This window comes from Ostrea edulis, chromosome 4 (genome assembly GCF_947568905.1).
Source record: "Ostrea edulis chromosome 4, xbOstEdul1.1, whole genome shotgun sequence".
NCBI lineage: Eukaryota > Metazoa > Mollusca > Bivalvia > Ostreida > Ostreidae > Ostrea > Ostrea edulis.
In genome coordinates, this window is record NC_079167.1 from 32,822,426 (window position 1) to 32,843,970 (window position 21,545).

General features: G+C 33.5%; 2 protein-coding genes across 5 annotated transcripts in view; one reads left to right on the forward strand and one right to left on the reverse strand.

The window, feature by feature from the left end:
- LOC125672051 (poly(ADP-ribose) glycohydrolase-like) overlaps positions 1 to 11,494 on the reverse strand; it is a 36,738-nt gene extending 25,244 nt beyond the window's left edge. Inside the window, exons 1-7 of one of the 2 annotated variants that reach the window (XM_048908120.2) lie at positions 11,355 to 11,494; positions 9,542 to 9,616; positions 8,913 to 8,979; positions 7,537 to 7,583; positions 7,019 to 7,220; positions 996 to 1,074; positions 205 to 303 (exon numbers count right to left, since the gene is read on the reverse strand). In XM_048908120.2, the coding sequence (XP_048764077.2) occupies positions 205 to 303; positions 996 to 1,074; positions 7,019 to 7,220; positions 7,537 to 7,583; positions 8,913 to 8,979; positions 9,542 to 9,605 (558 nt within the window). In that variant the 5' untranslated portion in view covers positions 9,606 to 9,616; positions 11,355 to 11,494. Of the gene's footprint in view, positions 1 to 204; positions 304 to 995; positions 1,075 to 7,018; positions 7,221 to 7,536; positions 7,584 to 8,912; positions 8,980 to 9,541; positions 9,617 to 11,216 lie in introns of both variants that reach the window. The other variant, XM_048908119.2, reaches the window with a different exon arrangement.
- Positions 11,384 to 19,795, forward strand: LOC125671181 (40S ribosomal protein S24-like). Of its 3 annotated transcripts, XM_048906716.2 has the most exons (6): positions 11,384 to 11,523; positions 11,913 to 11,981; positions 15,669 to 15,878; positions 16,694 to 16,804; positions 17,790 to 17,810; positions 19,730 to 19,795. In XM_048906716.2, the coding sequence occupies exons 1-5, from the start codon at positions 11,521 to 11,523 to the stop codon at positions 17,793 to 17,795; spliced, it is 399 nt and encodes a 132-aa protein (XP_048762673.1). In that variant the 5' UTR covers positions 11,384 to 11,520; the 3' UTR covers positions 17,796 to 17,810; positions 19,730 to 19,795. The 3 variants fall into 3 exon arrangements, with proteins under 3 accessions (XP_048762673.1, XP_056018387.1, XP_048762674.1); XM_048906717.2 differs by lacking the exon at positions 17,790 to 17,810 and having other exon boundaries at positions 11,386 to 11,523; XM_056162412.1 differs by having other exon boundaries at positions 16,694 to 19,795.
- Positions 19,796 to 21,545: the final 1,750 nt, after the last annotated feature.

Sequence of the window (21,545 nt, forward strand, 5' to 3'; positions counted from 1 at the left end):
TGGTGTGTTTGTTTACTGAAAAGTTGCCCAAGTTAACGCAAAAAATGAGATCTCATTGGACATATATTAATCATTAAAACTGATATGGAATTGGAGACGAAATTAAAAAATTCTGATGTTTCTGTATTCCTCCAACAGCAAGTTTTCCTGTACATTCAACGCATCACAAAATACTCCATTATCTACGACAATAAACATACTTACAGGGACTTTAAACAACACATGGTGGTCTGACTGGGATTTCAGTGGTGGTAAGGGGTTCATGAATGTAGGCTTCCTGTTCAATCCAGCTAAAGACTTCCCCTACAAACAAATCAAAATCACTCCTTTACACCAGCAAAAACACAAAGATTTACTTCTAAATTATCTAACTTTTCAATCACTGTCCGTGGTATATTAACAAACGTAATTACTGGAAACCCAATAGATAATGTGTAATTTACGACAGTGGGTTTTTACCCCTGTTAAAAGTCAGGCATTTCACAACAGTTGGTTTTTAACCCTGTTAAAAGTCAGGCATTTCACAACAGTGGGTTTTTTAATCTATTAAGTATTGGGTAATTCACAACAATGGGATTTTAGATCTATTTAGAACCAAATATGTCACAATAGTGGGTTTCCAATTACTACTGGATACTTCATGACACTGGGTTTCAAAACCCATAATAAGTACTAGGAACTTTGCAATAGCGAGTTTCCAAACGCAGTTTACATACATGCTCATGGCTTAAATACTGACCTTCCACAAGCTGTCATCCTGTTTCTGACTTTAATACTGACCTTCCACCAGCTGTCATCCTGTTTCTGACCTTACTTTAATACTGATCTTCCACAAGTTGTCATCCTGTTTCTGACTTGACTTTAATACTGATCTTCCACAAGCTGTCATCCTGTTTCTGACTTTAATACTGATCTTCCATAAGCTGTCATCCTGTGTCTGACTTTAATACTGACCTTCCACAAGCTGTCATCCTGTGTCTGACTTTAATACTGACCTTCCACAAGCTGTCATCCTGTTTCTGACTTGGTTTCCTTTCTGGTATACCAGGTGCAGACACATCATTTGTTTCTGAGCTAAAACAAAATTATGCTACTAATGAACTGAAGCACATTCCAATAGCGCTTCTGATGACAAAAATTAGAGGGGTATTCATTAAACACCAGAGCAAGGTAACGCTTATCTACATCTGACAACTTCCCCATTGTAACTGTCATTGTAACAGTTGATGTTTAGAGAAATACCTAGCAAACAAGAGGTCTGTGTAGATGTGTGTGTATTGAGCTGTTCAATCCTTTAGTATTCAAGCTTATAATTTTTCCAGTATAGTGTATGTTGCTAAGTAAATTATTTCAGTTGCATATCAGACCAATATAGATACAACAATCTGCTTTGTTGTCTGCATATCAGACCAATATAGATACAACAATCTGCTTTGTTGTCTGCATATCAGACCAATATAGATACAACTATCTGCTTTGTTGTCTGCATATCAGACCAATATAGATACAACAATCTGCTTTGTTGTCTGCATATCAGACCAATATAGATACAACAATCTGCTTTGTTGTCTGCATATCAGACCAATATAGATACAACGATCTGCTTTGTTGTCTGCATATCAGACCAATATAGATATAACTATCTGCTTTGTTGTCTGCATATCAGACCAATATAGATACAACGATCTGCTTTGTTGTCTGCAGCTACCGTAATTAAATGACTGATTTACAGCATATACACATCCATTCGTGCTGCATTTCTGAAAAAATTTGGCAAAAAGGGAGCATAGAAATGAAAAAAAATAAAAATATAATGTTAGATCCACTCGCATACTTGCATGTAAATTATGTATGTGAGTGCATACATAATTATGTATGCAAGCAGATCTAACATCCGATTCTAATTAGATAGCTTTCGGAATAATAAACAATTAAGACATAAAACCATCGAGTCCGATTCACAGTCCACTGAGAGAATTCCAAGCATATTCATCGGCTCCTCGTTGGTCATACATGTCAATAGCCGTGTTTCGAATTCCTCCGGAACACAGTGTTTATTCCGTGTTTAGTCACGACGCGTCAAAAATGTTCCACAGGGTTACTTCCAGTTTATCGTTGTTTACCTTTGTTAACCAACAGTTGACACTTCGTGTTGGCCTAGTAGGGTGCAGATAGCCTTAATTTTGTCGATCATCATGAAATTGAAATACGCATGTAATAGTTTGGGGTGTATGCGGTACATATTTGTTTATGCACGTTTGATAAGCTACTATTAATCTACGAAATACAACGAGACTTCGTCAAGAACAGAAGAAGACGATGCTGTCGTGTAACTCACACAAGGCCCAGCTGTCTAGTAACCAGAGGGGAAAGGAAAAGAACGTAAACCTGTCAAACAGGTAAAATTAAAATTATGATGACATTTTATATATGATTAAGCAAAACACAATGTGCACTGCTTCATAAAGCAGACATTAGGTCCAGTACAGTCTAGGGCCTATGTGAAATAGAATTTACGTTACCAAATCAGGGCCAAAATAGACATAAACATGCAACATATATAATTATTGATATAAGACATAAATAATGACAATATACAGTGAAGAGTAATATATTAGCTATAACATTATAGATAATATAGGTATTTGAAATAGCTTTATTATTTAACGCTATTTGGTTTCTAAGTAGAATGGTATACCCATATGTGGGTGAGGATAAAATTATCTACTTGGGTATAGTCAATATGCTGTCTAATTTGAAAATAATTATTTATCAACTAACACTTGTGTCACAATTAAGTCTTTGGAGTTTGATTTCTAATGATATACTCATGTAATTGGAAGAATTTTTAGCATGACTATTTATTGTTGTAGTCATTTTATTGACTTTTCACAATCCAGTAGGTATTTGTGATTACTGCTCATATTTAAATCACTGAACAAAATATATATCTGATCATGATTAAGGTAATATTATTCCTTTCAGCAACATCATTTAAATTATGTGCTCATAGACTGGTCCAGCACAATCTCTAGTATAATTAGCCATGTATATATATGCTTAATCAAGCTATATATGCTTTTTAAAGCTAATTGAATAGCTATATAAAGCTAATTGAAATAGCTTTCTATAACTATTTCAAATCTTCTATCAAATATATTTTCAAAGCATAAAAATTGAATTTCTAAGTGAAAATATTTCATTCTTGTACTCGAAACAACACACTGTAAACAAAAAATGCTTCTTAAACTATGTACCTTAGGAAGAATTTTGATCCAAATTGTCAAATGTTTAGGATTATTAAGTTGTTAAGCAACATTTTACCAATTTTCACCGTTGAGGATCAATAGAATGATATATTCAGATTCCACATTGTAAAGTCATCATATACTTATCAAAGCTTCGACACACACAAGGTAGTGGACAGTTATCAATACAAAAGAAATTCTCTTTTCATGAAAATTCTTAAAATGGCATATGATCTATAACTAGAATAGTGTTGTTGTTAGTTCAAAGTGCATGTATATTGTCATGTGCCATTGCACTTTAGAAATTTAATCGAAACTAGCTTAATGAAGCTATTTGAAATAGCTTTATAAAACTATATAGCTAAATATAGAGATTGTGCTGGGCCTGATAGATATAGCAATACAGAGGAAATCCATCATATGCATCAAAAGTTCGAAAAAGGTGAATTGACTTAAATATTTGTGAACAAAATCAAAACAAGAAGGAAAAAAAAAAAAAGAAATTAGGAAGAACCTTTTGTGTTCGTTTAAAACATGTTGGGTAGATTTTGAAGTTGTTTAACTCGGCTTTATACATGATGCATGTTAAGTGCTCAAATGACTCTTGTGATGAAATATGCATATTTTTCAGATTGATGTCAGAACTCTGAATGCAAGCAAGCTCCCATATGACTACAATGGATAAGGGAAATTATATATATGTAAAATAAATATGGTAAGCTTTATTGATAAAAGTCATGAAAACTCATACATTCAGTTTTAATATGAATTACTTCATGTATTTCCAAATATTAAGTTAAAAAATATACATGTATGTGCAGTGAACAGTATTTTTAACAAATACATGAATTATAATTTCTGCATTTTTTTTTTTTTTTTTTTTTACATCTTTGCTTCTCAAATTGACAAAAATCTATTATTAATATTGTGGCACCCCTCCTTTTTTCCAGGTATATTGGAACTGGATAATTTCCCATGCCTTTCACTTGAGGTCTTCAGTTTCATCATTAATCATGTGAATGTCTGTATGCCAAACTCTCATGATGTCATGTCATTGCTGGACATTCCTTAACACTGGTTTATTTCAGCCACACTACCTATAACATTGCCAAAATATTAGACTGAAAATTTTCAAATACACAAGATTTGAAGCAACAAAAGAAAAGAATTAAATATGTATAACACAAAACGAAGAAGAAATTAATTCTCACTTGGCTGAAATGAACTTTTTACTCCTTTTTAGCTCCCTTTCACCACATACCAGCCAATAACTAGCAGTCATTATATGCAGATCAGCCATTGTTATCAACCTGTGTAAATATATGTTGAATAAAATATGAATGAAAATTGTTGTTCTTCGTTATTCTTTTTTAAAAATATATACCCAATAGCATATTTCCTTACACAGAACTAAATCAAAGGGGTAGGACAGCATATACATAATATATAACCTGGCTCATGTTCAGCTGGTTCCATTCTTGTATACAAGTGGTTTGAATGGAAGTGTACATTTCTGATGTACATGCAAAGTACCTTGATTGCACAGGCAATATGCATCACTTATGTTCGAATTTACTATTAAAGAGTACTCTTTAATAGTAAAATCGACCCCAAGCGATGCAATTGCCTGTGCTTGATTGGTATTAAAAGTTGGAGCAAAGATAAATGAAAGTTCTTTGATGTAATTAAAAATTTTGCAGTGAATGAACCATCGGTATGAAACTTGGATAAATGATTATGCAAATTCTTGTATAGATCCGTACTAAGGGATAGATTATCTGGTGTTCTCGTATTTTATTTAAATGGCAGATATTATATATACCCTTCTCACTCCCTTGTGAAATTGCTTCGTAATTTTTATGAGCCTGAACCATAAGTTCATAATTGAAATTCTCTAATATATGATGCTTTATCATCTATTTAATGACGCATGAACACCGTTGTAAAATACATACACTGCTCAGATGTGGGTGAGGGTACATGTACAAGTAGATTGACAAGATGTTGCACAGTCTATATTATATTTTTAAGAGTTAGTACAAACCTCTTGGTTTTCCTAAAAGTTGATATAAGCAAACTGGCTAGAACAATGATGTTTCTTTGTTGGTTCAGCTTTCACGGAATGTAATAATCGCACTGAATTTCGGCTGCTCGTGGTTTTCTACACAAATGACGCCATCGTTTCCTCTGTGTGAACGCTTTTCCCAGGTTTGGGAAAAGGTAAACTTTGACATCTTCCCAAGAAATGTATATCCCTTGCTATCCTTTATCTGATTTACGACAGTTTGTGCCACAAAATCTAAATTTTGTCAATGACAATTTTGTTACCAGTGTAAACAAAATTAACCGGAAGTACCCCTGTGGAACATTTTGTTCATATCATGTGACCGGCGTGGCTAAATACGAAAATTCCCGGGTGTTCCGGAGGAACTCGAAACACGGCTATTCATGTTTAGGTTTCATTTTTTTTTAAAAAGACAAACTTAGGCCTTTTTTTTTATTGAGTTGGTTTACGGATCCGCCGCACTGATTTTTTGGGATGTTGGGAAAAAAATAAAATGGTTTTTCACTCCTTTTTATATTTCCGATGCTGTAATTTTTCCTTTTCACAAAAAAAGAAAAAGAAAGAAAGAAAAGAAAATAGATTCCGCTGGACTAGATATTTGGACAGACGCCTCTGTCGAAATCACAGGCACTCGAAGTTTTAAATATCTATAATAAAAAAATTGTCTTCCTGTAAACATAATATAGTGCCTGTGGTCGAAATCTCGGACAGTCCATAATATTCATGTGTCATGTGTGGAATATCAGTCAACTTCAGCCGGTGCTAACAATTATTCTGCACCTTAGTAACAATGCTTTTTGCTTCCAATAAGTTATCTGTTTATAAAACTAACTTCTAATTAGCATTAGTTATGCATTGCATACCATTTAGATATGTAAATCCCAAAATAAAAACAAACACTTGTTTTCAGATGGCATCCATGACGTACGTTGGGTTGCACTAATCACCTAAACAAGTATATCTCTACCTGACCTTACCATGCATACATTTTGCCGAGGATACACTTTTAAATTCTTATTAGAAATATTCTTCATAATTAATATGTGTAATTCTTCATATATTGAAGGAGGTTGAAAACATATTTAACATTATTGAATTCATTCATTGTATAAAATTTGTTGACTACCAACAATAAATTGATCTGACCTAAATAAAATTCAGAATTTTTTAATAAATGTTTATAGGGTTCATGAATTTTATTTGTAACTTTACTTGACTTCATAAATAAGACTTTAAAACTTAAAAGTAAATTTTTAGACAAAATAAATGCTTGGTAAGGTCAGTCAGGATTTTAGTACTTCAGGTGATTAGTGCGTCCCTATATACGTCATGGATGCCATCTTTTGAATGGAAAAACAATGTGGTTCTTTTACTTTGGGATTTACATAACTAAACGGTAAACAATGGACATTTGATAATGATAGAAAATTAATTTAATAAACAAATAACATTTCTGAAGGAAAAAGCATTGTTGCCAAGGTGCACAATAGTCTCTATATACCACCATTTTAAGTTGACAGTGAAGAGAATATTTTAAAAGTTGATAATAAAACACTGACCTCAAACCAAGTTCATTTTTATTACTTAACATTTTGTCATTTGAACTTTTTTTTTTTAACCTCCGACGAACGGATTTGAAAATTTTGAAATCCGTAAACCAATTAAAAAAAAAAAGGCCTTAAATATGAGAAATTCTAAGACCTACTCAAAGAGATCGGGAGAATTCTGCAGAGTGGGGTCTCCATCACTATAGTCACTGTTCTGGGAGTCAGATCGTATGACCTCAGACCTCACAGAGGTGCTTCCCAACATCGAGTTGCCATCCACTGAGGGCTTTGCTAAGGAGGTGCTTGCTCCCGAAGTGATAGCTTGTGAGGAATCCTGAGTCGTTTTGGAGCCATTTTCTTCTGAATTATAATAAAATGAAGATGAACAAAATCCTGCATAAAGCTGTCATATTTTTTATGAAGTTTTCCATCATTTAAAGCTGCACGTAGTACTTTAGACTGTGATTCGGGTCACTATAACATGTATTCTTAAATAAATCAATTCCAAACCATCATTGTTTGGCTTTTGAAATTTTAAGGTTTTGACCCTCAGTCTAATACAATATTACATAATTACAGATATCGATATAATTACTGATATCTACATAATTACAGATTATCTACATAATTAGATTATCTACATATTTACAGATTATCTACATTACAGATCTCTAACCTGAGCCAGGGTTCCCAATGACTTTATCTTTCACAGAGTTGGGACAACTGAAACAGTACTGTAACTTATAAGACTGACATCATTGAAACAATTTATGCATTAGTGATTCTCTCTCTCTCTTTCTCTCCCCAGCAGAAAGCACAGACCACTGCACTCCTTGGAAACAGAACAGTGTAGCAAATATAGAAAATTATCGAATTGCAAAAATCGATGTTTCTTAGTGGAAAATTGTACCTTGATATACTATACTTAGACAAATACACAAAGGGGAACCTCAAAATATTCATTTAAGCCAACCCTCCATACACGATATAAATATGATATTCATTTTAAGAGGAAAAGAGAAAAATAACAATGTATTACAAATGAGAATGAAAATGAAACATCTGATTTACTTCTGATGCACATAAAGTATGTAGGGAACAAGAGTACCGCAAACGGTACATAATACGCCCGTAAAATGCTTACATAGGGTGTTTTTCTTGTGCTATAATTTGTATAACTTTGATACTTCAGGTAGTATCAGCCATCATGAGGCTGTGACAAACTTTCGTATGAACAAAGGGTTTTAGCTTAAAAATCGAGATTTCCTCAAAATGGACTAAGTTCAACAACCTGTAATTTTCTCAAAAATTGTAGAAAATCAAAATCCATCCCACATGCACATCTTCAATACCCATACCAACACTCCACAAAATAAGAAGGCTCTCACTTGAAAACTGTGGTAGGAGTAGGGCGGACAAATTATGTACCCTCCATATAATAATTATTTCCAAATAAAGGGACAAAACTCCTGGAAAAAAGGTCGAAATGGATCAAAATTGCAGTATGATCTAGACTGACCCACAAAGAAGCAACACAGCAAGTTTCAGCATGATATGTGAAAGGGAAATGAAATTATAAAGAGAAAACCCCCAGACGGACAGACATCGCTGTACCATAATACGTTCTGTCTAAAGACGGGCGTATAAAAAGTATATTTCTTCCTACACCTGTAAAAGATCATCAAGACCTATTGCATTGAATTTTAAATTAAAATTTATAGTGTTTACTTCGAAACATTCAAACGTTTCACGATAAAATGGTGTTTTAACCTCAAAATAACAAATTTCCCTCCAGTTTTCTTCCCCTAACTATGTGATATAGGATACATTAACAATATATATGATTATGATACAAATCAAAGAGCTTAAATTAAAGCACAGCTTATGTATTTTTTAATTTTAATAAGAAATTAAACATTTTGTTGCACTTACTTCCCCATTTCCAAGAAAATTTCTCTTTCTACAGGACCAGAGTTTGTTTCAGTAGTTCTCAATATGATATAAATATACAGTACACTGTATTTAGCATGTAGTTCATGCTTTATCACTTACTTGGCCATTTCCTGATTCTGAATCAGTTCCTTTTTGCTGTTCAAGTTTTCTGCTGGTATTTTTTTACCTTCAAATATCCAACATGTACATTAAGACAGTAATTTTTTTCATCTTTGATTTCAAAGGACCAGGGTCATTCATAATCAACACTTTTAATTCTTAAAAAAGAATTTAAAAAGCAAAACTAATTGTTTTAACTACCCATGTTAGCAAACTTCAATTTCCCATTTTTGATGGTAAAGAAAAATGGAAGTTTCAGTAAAGCCATAACTCAGACATAGTGCAAGTAAGATTTTATTCAAGGAAATATGGGTTTTCAATACAATGTGTTAAAAATGTATATATTAATGTAAAAAATAAATATCACAAACTCTAAATTAATCTTTAAGTATATTAACTAGACGTACTTCCTCAAAGCAAAGTGGATGATATTTATATCTGTCAGCTTTCACTGACAGTCAAATTCAAAACCAAACAAAATCCATACTTTAAGAAACATGTGTATATAAATCTATAATGTTGCAACTGTCACACGTGTAATTGTCCTTTTTTTAAAATTTAGCTCGATGAAATGAGATATAAATTTCTCCATCAATCAAAATGATCATTACTGAATGTTCAACTCTAACCTTTTTCTTTTCTACGAAAGAAATCTAATATGGTTTTTCTCTTCTTATTAGGTGGTTCACTCATAGCAAATAAATCTGTGGAATGAAAAGAACTTAGAAATAACACAAAAGGTTGATAGAACATCAAATAATCATAACTTCATGTTTTGCTTGTGTAACATGTGCAACAGTACGTATGCATTTTTACTGGTTCATTCGCATTGTAATGTAACCATAAGGGAGAAAATGCAATGGACCAGACCGGGATTTGAACCAGGCCCCAGGATCATGAAACATTTTAAGCTTAAGTATAGTAATGAAATGATTGAAAAGCCAAACAATTCAAAATAAAAAAGTTATTCAATATTGCTTCATCAAATTTCTAGTGTCTGCAAATTAAGAGTTTCAGTTCAAGTTCATTGAAATTTTGACTTAAGTTTGAATGTTTTGTTTTGTTTGTTTTTTTTTGTTTTTTTTTAAATGATCCCGAGGCTTGGACCTCCTGAATCTCTAGTCTACCAACTGAGCTATCTGGTCTGACAGCGGTGATCAAACCTGTCTAAAACCCACAGTAATAACTGCACAATAATTGAGTTTGGGCATCATCAAACTCATCTGCATCAAACTATACTATGAAGAAGCAGACCTGTGGTCAATTACTTTAAAATGTAATGCATTAAATTACAATTACATTGGAATTTCATCATACAATTACAATTACTTTCATTCATATAAGTAATTAATTAAATTAAAATTACTTTGCTAAAGTAATGAATTACATTACACATTACCAAAAAAAAAATATACAAAGAAAATTTTAATGAACACAATTTATTTAAGTTAACTTTTAAATCAGATTGTGAATAAGTATATTTGTTATTTTACACATTATAGTTGCATTCTTTCAAAAGTATTGTCAGTCAGAGAGCAGTGTTCTGGTTTGAAAACTTTGCCTGCAATACTTATATTAACATGATTAAGTAACATGTTATTTATGTGTCTGATCTCATATCTGACCTCATATCACTTAGATGAAATTTAAAATATTTACCTAAAGTCCTTCAATTGATTTCACAACTTTTTATTAAAGATTTCCATTAAAAAATCAATTGAATTATTCATAAATGACCATTGAACGAACACAGTAAAAAAAAAATGTTTATTCTAAAGAATGTATTTTTAATGTATCATGTTTTAAAAATTATTAATCACTTTCATTGAAACTAAGGAAAACTTAAGATTATTTCATGAAATTAAAAATGATATGTAAATTATGTAATTCAAATGTAATTGAAAAGTAATGGTCATTACTGGCAATTTTATGAAAGTAATGCATTACATTTACTAGTAATTCAAAAATGGATGCATTACACCCCATTACTTTAAAAAAAAAAATGTAATGATTACAATGCATTACCATTACAACAGGTCTGTGAAGAAGTTGTAATTTATTGGAAATTAGGTCAAAATCTAAAAGAAATTTACCAGCCATTACTATATATATTTCATATGTTGAATGCTGCGCTGGGTGGAATCTATTTTGTTATGAACTTATGTTATGACTTCAACTTGGTTCGAGTCGAGAAAAATGAAAGTAGATAAAACTTCAAATTAAACTGCAAGTGCATTTAGCCACCAATGTTAAATGTATAAATATTTTCATAATCTGCTGAAAATAATGGAAGAATTTTACAACCTCTGCTTCTGTGGAACAGGCAGAACTGTTTAGCTCGAACGCGTTGGACACAAGTTCCGACTTGGACGCCATAACAAAAGTCACGTGATCTTAATAAATTAAACCTAATAAAGCACTTAAACATATATCTGTACCCACCGCGATACACTTGATCACTGCAGTGACATTTAGTATTGCACACTAGCTTACAGCGAGGAAATACTTCCTTTACTCTCTTGAACTCGTTTGAACAGATTTACTTTCATTTTCAGTTTCGTACTTCCGGTACAGGTCCTTTTTCCGGTGTTCCTTCAACTAATTCAACATGGTGGGCTTTATTGCATTCTAAATCCGTGATAATCCATAGTTTTTAACTTGACAAATGAATGGAAAGTTAATAAAATACATTCTTTATATTATGTAGATAGTTTTAAACATATGATTTGAATGTCCAAAGGTATTTTTTACCAAGAAAATTGAATTGAGGTGTTTGTTTACATCGGTATGATATGCTGATTTCACGTGCATTTTAAGTGCAATTCGTTTAAGGTTTTGAGTTTTTAATCGTTTAATTTTGCACTCTAATATGTTCATTCTGGAATTAAAATTCAATTTAAAAGGGAAATATACAACAGATTCAAAGCATTATACGGGAAGGGTGGTGTAAGACGAGCTTGTAAAGAATTGCACCACTTATTGTAAATTTGTCATTTTCAGAGTGAAGGGGCGGCCACCATTCGAACTAGAAAGTTCATGACAAATCGTTTGCTGTGTAGGAAGCAAATGGTATGGTATAAACGTATAGTACTAACAAATTGAAAATCCCATCGTCTGTCATTATATTAATAGAGGGTGAAGCCCTCTCACGGCTCGAAGACCGTGAGAGCAGAGCTCTCCCTATAGGTAACACGTAATGTTTTATAGGAAAATATAGAAAACTAATGAAAAATTAAACCATACCTATGGAACTTGAAAATTTTGTTCCCAATGGCGTCGATTTGAATATTAGCGCGTGGACATGTATTTCTCCATTTTGAATTTCGTCTACCCAAATTCACGTCGTTGTGAGATGTTACATAAAATCTGTAAAAGCATGTAAATCTTATTTTCTTATTCATATATAATCACTCCTCGATGAACGTGATTGTGCTATGTAATCCTATTTTGATACTGACGCTGAATATGATGTCACAATGCACTGTTTACATCAACAGGGCTGTCACAGCATATTTTGGTACAGGGACCGGGACCCTTGAGATTGGGAAAATTAGCGTCATTTTGAACAAAATTGGGAAACTTACAGAATGCATAGAATTTTCCCTCACATATCGATGCGCTTTCATTTTGATTTCTGATCAATTTTTTTCCTGTAATACTTTGCATTGTGCGACCTTTTTTTTTTCCATCAGTTCGTACGCGATTTCGTTCTGGTCACGTTTTCCTTGCGAGAACACAAAACACGCTGTAGCATGTACATAATGTAATACCTAAATTCTTAAAAGTTAAATTAATGGTTTAGAACATATTCAGGCCAACACCTATTTTTCATTCAAAACTCATCGTAATGTTTTATATTAGCTCTGTTAAACGAATTGTCCTAGTACAATTTGCTGTATCATCAGGACCGCTCAAACGCTTCAAATAAAACGCATCTCGGTCATTTAGACGCCGAGAAGATAAACACGATACGCCGAAAAGATAAACACGATACAGCGTGTTGAGTTTTGGTTTGTTTTTTAATTTTTTTTTTTTCCCGAGTTCGAGGGCTGGTCGAGTTGGGAATTTTTTACTTATAAATTGGGAAAAAAGGGCACTTTCTTGGATTGGGAATGGGGCCGAATATCGGACCCAATTCGGGTAGATTGACGGCCCTGATCAATTGCGTTATATTTCCCACGTTCAATAATTAGGTGGATCAAATGTTCAAAATTAGGATGCTTTGATAAAGCTCTGCCTTTGTGCTAACTTTGGGTTGTTTTTTTGTCCTGTCTAATGTCAATACTTTTTGCTTCGGCCTCGAACACTGTCACGCCGTAAGATATATTAATAATCAGGGATTTTTCTACCAAGAATTATATCTACTATCCTTTTCCCATAAAAGGGGAATATGTAGAGCCACAGGCTTGAACTGAGTGCCGAAGGTATGAAACAGCTAGGGGGTCCGGTATGAAACAACCCCACCCCCGAATTTTTATTTAATAGTGCAAAATCATGCAATCTGAGTATACATGAGGCTGCCTTTCACCCTCAGATTATGACATTCATAATCATTAAGATGTACTCGGATGCGAACAAAGAATATATCTTGAAAAAGGTTTGAATGATAAGAGTGTAGGAGAATGTCGATCTTGATTTAATGTAGATAAGTTTTTAGCTAAGCATTTCGAATGAATCAAAGGAGATTTTTTTCTTTAAAAAGGGGGAAAATATTCACCTATAGGGGAAAATTGGACTTAATTTTGGATGGAGAATATTTTAATATTTTGACAGTAAATTGGGCCTTGAAAAATCCTTGTAATGCAGTGATTGGGATAAGCACGCGCCCTGCACCAAAGTCGCATTAAATTAAAAAATGGAGTATAGAATATTGAAAACGCTGCGCCGTTGTGTCGCGTATATCATCGATATACCTAGTTTGAGCTTTTCTCCACTGACTTGGTAGATATACGAACTTTTCAACTTTTGAGCTGATCCCCCACTTAATCTATATCGATTAAGTGCTTGAAAAATCTTGATCGCTGTCAATGCTTTTGTAATAGTGTTGGAGCAGAAGGAGACGATGACGCGGAAACATCAAAGCAGACAAGCACGACGAGAATCCTAACTTTGGCAAAACGTAAATTTAACACAAATAGTAAAACTAAAGTTACCTATGGCAATACAGTCTGTCAGTAGTGTTTAGATTATAATTTACTGATCTCTCGGACTTGTCATTTTAACATGTCGCGTAAAAATTTCAATATGGCACATTCACTTTAGAAATGTCACATTGATACTAGCTGGTAACGTGCCATTGTTACTTTTCCCAATCACTGGTAATACACTTCACTCAGGATTTCATACTTGTCTTTGGAAAGTGGTATACTCAATTTTCATTGTTTTGTGGGTTCCCTGGTGTAGTAATATATCTAAATCAAGTCAAATTGCTGAAAGCAAAAGATACATAAGCTAAATCTTGTATGAAAGAAATTAACTCTAGCCAGCTAGAGGGTTCAGCAGCAACACACATATTTTATGTTACCATATAATAGTCTAAAACACAATCGGAGTGGACTATTTTGTGTCACAACGAGATATCAAGTTTTACACTTATTTTCCAGTGGGTTCCTCCCCCCACCCTTATACAACAGGTACCGATAAATGATGCCATTCCCAATGCCAAAAATCATTGATTTTTCCCAATTTTGAAACTAAAAATTCCCAATTCACTTGCAGAAAAACAGGCTGCTGACATAGTAATTTACTTTAGTCTGAAATGTACAAGTTTACTAAAATGTTCACTTCCGGTATTAAATCGAAAGTACAGATCATGACAGAGTGTGTATTGTAGAGCCTACGATGAATCCTAATGTCACACTACAAACACTACAGCAAATATTACCGTAAAAAATTGTTATGTTTTTTATAATTTTTCCTTTTCGTTTAAATCATTTGCCAATACATTGGTAGAAAATTCCCAATTTGTTCGATTTTGACGCTATTTTTCCCGATTGAATGGGTACCAGTACCAGTGGGTAGAAAAAAGACCCTGTTTTTTTTTTAATGGATTTATTTTGAAACCTGTTAATGATTCTTTTTGTTCTTACGAGACGAAACTGATTTCATTTGAAATATAACTTAAATTACTATTAACTTGCAAAACTATTTTTAAAATAAAATCCTAGTTATGGTCATTGAAATTATAATAACATAGAAATCATCATATATTTTGATTTATAGTCTGAATTTCATACCATTAGTGAGCAGTTGGCTTATTACCAAATTCTAGAAAATTGGGACAAGAACAAACTTTCTGAATATTGTAATTCATTTAATTGTATAGGGCTACGGACTCTACTCTGTAAACAATATTGTAATTCATCTAATTGTATAGGGCAGAATCTACCATATTTACAAAAACAATACAATAAGCCATTCATTTCCTCAACCACTTGTCCATTCAGTGTTGGTTGTTTGAACTGATCCTACACTTTCTCAACAAATCCATTCAGTTTCACCCATTGACAATTTTGAATGCTACTCAATTCAAAGCGAGATACCAAGTCTAATTTCTGGAGTGCGACGGGCATGTTATACAAATTTGGCGATAGTGTGATAATCTTATAACCAGCTGATTTAGAGAAAGTTTGATACTCTTTTCAAATCAATGTAAATGTTATTTGAAATCACAGCTTGTTTACAGTAAGTGTCAAATTTGTCAATCTTTTACTTGGTTCACTGATGCTTTTCACCTTGTATAAATTTTTGTTTTAGATCGTCGATGTCTTGCACCCTGGCAAGGCAACCATCCCCAAAACAGAAGTCCGAGAAAAACTCGCCAAGATGTACAAGACAACACCAGATGTCATTTTCTGTTTTGGGTTCAGGACCAAGTTTGGTGGCGGTAAAACATCAGGATTTGGTCTAATCTACGACAGCTTAGACTTTGCCAAGAAGTTTGAACCTAAATACAGATTACAAAGAGTAATTATTTGATATCCTATTTCATTATTCGGTGATTTTTGTGTGTGTGCTAAAATATCACTGGTTTCCCCTCGCAAAAATTGTTATTTTTTTCCAATTTGCAATCTATTTTCCCCAATTTGAAATCAAGCATTCATCAGCAAAAGGAAAAATCACAATCTCAGACAAAACCTATATAAATGATTTTTTCCAATGTTTGGGAAAATGTCGCTATTTTCTCCCAATTTGAAAGGAGGGGTGGTAGTTCAAAAAGGAAAAAAAAAATCACTTATAGTACGTTGTATATGCTTGCATAAAAGTCAACCTATGTACAAGTTTTATAAATCTTGAATAATTCCAATGTTTATTTATTACAGATGTTTTGATTGGACAAAGATAAAACTAAATGAGAATTTACACATCAATAAATCCAAAAACGCTATCTATACATACACGCCTGGAAACAAATAACCTAGTGGGGGAAACTATTCAAATTTTTTAAATTTATAATACAGGGAACGAGTTAGAATTATAAGAATTAAACACTCTTTTTGAAGAATTTATCGAATTGTAAACTCCTGACATTTTACTCACAAACTTATTAGCATAAAGGTGCTTTGTGCTTTGCACTTTTATTCAGTTTCTGAGTAAAATGTCCAGAGTTTACACATCGATGAATTCTTCAAAAAGAATGTTTAATCCTATAACAAAGGGCAATGTTTTGTTGAAAAAGAACTAAAGAAAAAGAAGAAAAAACTAAGCTTTTGTTGAAGCTGCAAAATGCTTCTATGGTTGTTATGTCGTGTTTCATCAGCTCTGCTTCTTTTCTTTCGTAGCACGGTCTAGTTGAAATTAAGAGAACCGGCAGAAAACAAAGGAAAGAAAGGAAGAATAGGCAAAAGAAAGTTAGGGGTACAAAGAAGGCTAAAGTTGGAACCGGCAAGAAGGTAAGGCTCTTCAAAACAACTGCTGGGGCTCAAAAATCCGCCATCTGTGTCCAACACAGAATGCATTCAATGGTAGTTTATACAAGTGACCCCTGGAGTGTTCAACATCTTCAAACACATCGTCTACACTCTAGGTTTGATACCAAAGGGGAAGTGTAATAGATAATCATTGTATTTATTGAAAGGAGTTAAAAATCTGAACTTGTAAAGAATTTTAGAAAGTGGATTATGAAGGATGTCACTTTACATTCTATGTATCGAACAAGGCATTGGTCCTCCTCACCAGTCCAGGACTCTGTAACGTGGCGTGGTCGAGGACTGGTGCAGATACTGATACGTAGGATGAAAGAGACTCCCGCTTTATTACTCAACTGTGTACATTAGAAATACAGACCCACACAAGTGGCATTCATGACATAGTGATCGGAAATCTTGTGCAAACGTGCTATAAATATAATTATTATATACTTTCAATTTCATCTCTTCTTTTTTCTTTGAAAGTTTGCGGGCATATATCACACGATATATGCCCGGAAACATTCCGGCCCGCAAACATTACGTCACAATCAAATTTCTACGCCGTTAAAATTCAAATTTTTCGTGTTTTTCATCTTTTACTCAGTTAAACCGATAAAGTTATTGTTAAAAATAAAATTGTTGTTAGTTTCTAAATGAAATTGAAAGTATATAATAAAAAGGTTATAGACTTTGTATGGGAAATATGACGACCTCGTTTTTTGTAGCGAACGGACCTACGCGCCAAAAAACTCAGTCGTCATATTTTCCCATACAAAGTCTATAACCTATAAATACGAGGTAAATTGAACACTCAACTGTCTGCCATGCGATGTTGGTGACCTGGAGGATCGAAGGTCTCTGGTTGAGCAGTGTTCTGATTAAGACACGGTTGAATGATAAATGTGCAGTGGCTATGATAAAAATGATTGTAAGGTGTAGGATATAATGCTGTTAATGTTGTTTACAGAAGTAAACCATGGTGTCTCAGGTATAAAGCTTTTGTGTGTTGTGTTTTTCCTCTGTTTTTCTTAGCTAATGCAAACCATTTGCTCTGTTCTATCAAATTTAGTGATATTGCTGTGCTGATGAGCTAGAACTGTAATATTGCTGCATTACTTTTAATGATAACAGCTTTGGCAGCGAGTCTGTAGAGGTTCCCATGAACAAGATATTGTCTGTCTAGCCGATTTATTTTGTTATGACATCGATATCTTATAATCGACCACATGAATTCTGAAAATAAATTCCAGACGGTAATAGATCGGATCACATACAGTCTTATTCAGATATTCTATATCAGATTGGGACATGTCTGACATAATGCAGGTGCTTCGTGATTGAGTGGTCCGATATTCAGACCCTGGCAACCGCATCAAACATAAGATGTTCGAAAACGGTAGTGACAGTTTCTTTGCCAATTGCTCTGCATTAAAAGCGAGAATTGCATTGGCACAATAAAAAACCCTAGCTGCTACAGCCTTGCGTCAGAGGTCAGCTGTGTGGCACATGAGAAATAAGTAGCAAGACTGTTCACCCAACAGTCATTGTAATAATGCTACTTTCAAATTTTCATCTGTCGCAGCAGGACAATATCATTTGTGACTTAATCAACTCCCACCCTTAAGATCCAAGTGTTCAATTAACTCCCTTGAATGTGTGCACCTTTTGTAAAGCACTTTCTTTTTTCAATTTTTGTTGATCAATCATTAATAGCTAACAATTAACTCCCTTGAATGTGTGCACCTTTTGTAAAGCACTTTCTTTTTTCAATTTTTGTTGATCAATCATTAATAGCTAACAATTTGAAGTGGACTAATTATGAAAGTGCTAATGTACAATTATAGCATGGTGTTAGCCAAGAGCTCAGTATCAATGGAATCCTTTTGAATGATGCAATCAAACCTTGTTTTGACCAAAATCAACATGCTGTAATTGCTTCATTTCATCTGAATGAACATGCTACAAATTTTATTTTATTTTATTCCACTTGATTTATACTGAAACATGTTTTAACAATGAGACTAAGTCACTATTTGGGTAAGAATTACATGGACAGGAGGTTTGAACAATGATTAAATACTGGCAAAGGAAATTTCCAATACAGATTTATTTTTGGAAACATTGATAAGTTTACAATTTCATCTTAGAATGTTAAACAATATTTCATGATTAACCACAACATGGTATCAGGATATATCATTGAAGAGGTTTTACAAACCAATCAAACATATCATTATAATGATATGGTATTCATAAATCAAGTAAAAAGTAATGTCATGAATGAAATAGAATGGAGCATTGTTTAAAATTTGGGGGTTGGGGGGGGGGGTATTTTATTCTGTTGTTTATGTGTACAGTATAGTGAATCAAATTAAGAATTTGTAGTGACTTTCTTGGAATGAAAAACCTGCATGCTTCTTACAAGGAAAGTTGATATGTGGAGTTCATGCTCCATGTCATCATTTGAAGAATGTTTGAGCTCGAACTGCATGGAGAAAATAAAATCAGATGGAGTCACAATTTTTAGAAAAAATTTAAATGTTTTACTTCCTATGTTCATTATATAAGTGATATTAAGATAAATATGCTTCAACCTATAAATATGAGATGTGAATATTAACAATATTTTGAAATTGAATATTAAGTTTAATGCTCGTTGTTGAGTGGGTCTGGGGTGTAGTGAACACCATAACATAAACAGTCTAAGCATTCAAGGTGGACAGTTTTGGCGGTGAGCAGGTTCCCCCCTATAGAAGGAGGTGCGGTTTAAAGAGAAAACTTCACTGATAAATTGGTTGATAGGTTATATCTACAGACACCACCAAAACTGGGCTTCCTCAGAATTTGATTTTACTATATATAAATGTTTACATTTACTATATTGCCTTTTTCTTTTTTCTTTTTCAGTGAGATGGTGGGTGCAGGAGGCTGGACAGTTATTGTTATAGTGTAATAAATAAACCTTGTCCAGGATTGATCTGTTGGTTGGTTTTTGTACAACTGTACCACGAGCATACTGTTATATCTGTACTACACATGTACATGGTGAATGTACCACGAGCATACTGTTATATCTGTACTACACATGTACGTGGTGAATGTACCACGAGCATACTGTTATATCTGTACTACACATGTACATGGTGAATGAAGTATGGTTAAAAGAAGTGTTCAATAGTGCTCTGGCATCTTGATACCGTCCAAACAAATGGTGTATGTGATTAATGTGAATCATGAATGCTCCTGCCAATAGCAGTTCTTGTATGTTCATGTAATATCACGTACCGTTTGAAAGTTCTCTACATGTTATAATTATCCATAGGTAGTTCATTGTCGGGGTCACAAAGAGCCATGAATGTCTTTCACTAAAATCAAGGCAACTAGTAGACCAATCTAATTAAAATTAGATGTTAGATCCGCTCGCGTACTCGCATACATATGTATGCGAGTACGCGAGCGGATCTAACATCTAATTTTAATTAGATTGCTAGTAGACATGCTAGAAATATTTGTATTTATATAGTAGAGAGACAACTGAGGCTCTTATTTGTCACAGATGTTTTATGACTAGACAGTGTGTGTTGTGATCCTTAATTGTGGTCTTTTGCCGCAATCAAATACAATGATGGAAAAAAAAAATTATATGTGTCCAAGTCATCTTGAATTTGCGATGGAGAAACATTAGGATAGATTTGATCACAAAAACTTTACTGTGGAGCTTTCAATGTAATGGCAGTCATTTCCCCGTGAATACAATGTCATATAAATCTCCATTATTAAAGCTGTAACTTGGGGTATTTTTTCAACTATCCAATTATGTGCCAAATCATGCATATCTGTATATCTAATATAATCCCCAAGATCTGGAGGAAAAATCCAAAATAAAAAAGGGAATATTGTTTGAGAGCATACCCACAATAAGCGTTTCGTATAAACTGTCATTGTGTCGTATACATGGACATGGGAACGATGATTGCTGAACATAATTGGGTTGCTGAGACAGGTCATATATAAAGACGGAAACTGATGTAACTACACGTATATATAGGTCACCTTGGCCGAAGGCTGAAGTGATCAAAACTTTCCATTGTCTGTCATTGACATTGTAAACTTCACATTTTCATCTCCAGAACCACTGGGTCGATTTCAATCAAACTTGATACAAATCATCGTAAGGTGAAGGGGATTCAAGTTTGTTTAAAGGAGAGATAACAAAAATTAGGTTGGAGATATTTAAAAATAGAGAACCACTGGCTCAGAAAAGCTGAAATTAATATGAAAGGTTCCAGACAAAGTGTAAAACCATGACCTGTGGGGTTAGGGTGAAGTCGATAGTGGAACAAAGATTTACAAGTGAAGTAAACTAAATGGCACAAAGCATCCTTGGATGAAATTTGTTCATATGAAAGGTCATACCCATCTACAAGGGCATATGATATTTAATGAATTTGTAGTAAAGTTTGATAATTAATGAATTTTTAGACATTACTTTTGAAAAGTTTTTTCCGAATCAAGCTGTTTGTATAATGATAGTTTTGCTCAAGCTTGTTTATTGCTAAGAACTGCTGCTCAGGTGAGCGATTTGGCCCATGTCATAAACTATTATTATTTAGTTTCATGAATGTCAATAAGCACTATAAGTGTAAGAAAATAATAATTACGCATATGTACCACTTGAATGAAATTTTGGTAGTGAATATTCAAACAAATCTCTTTCGCTTTT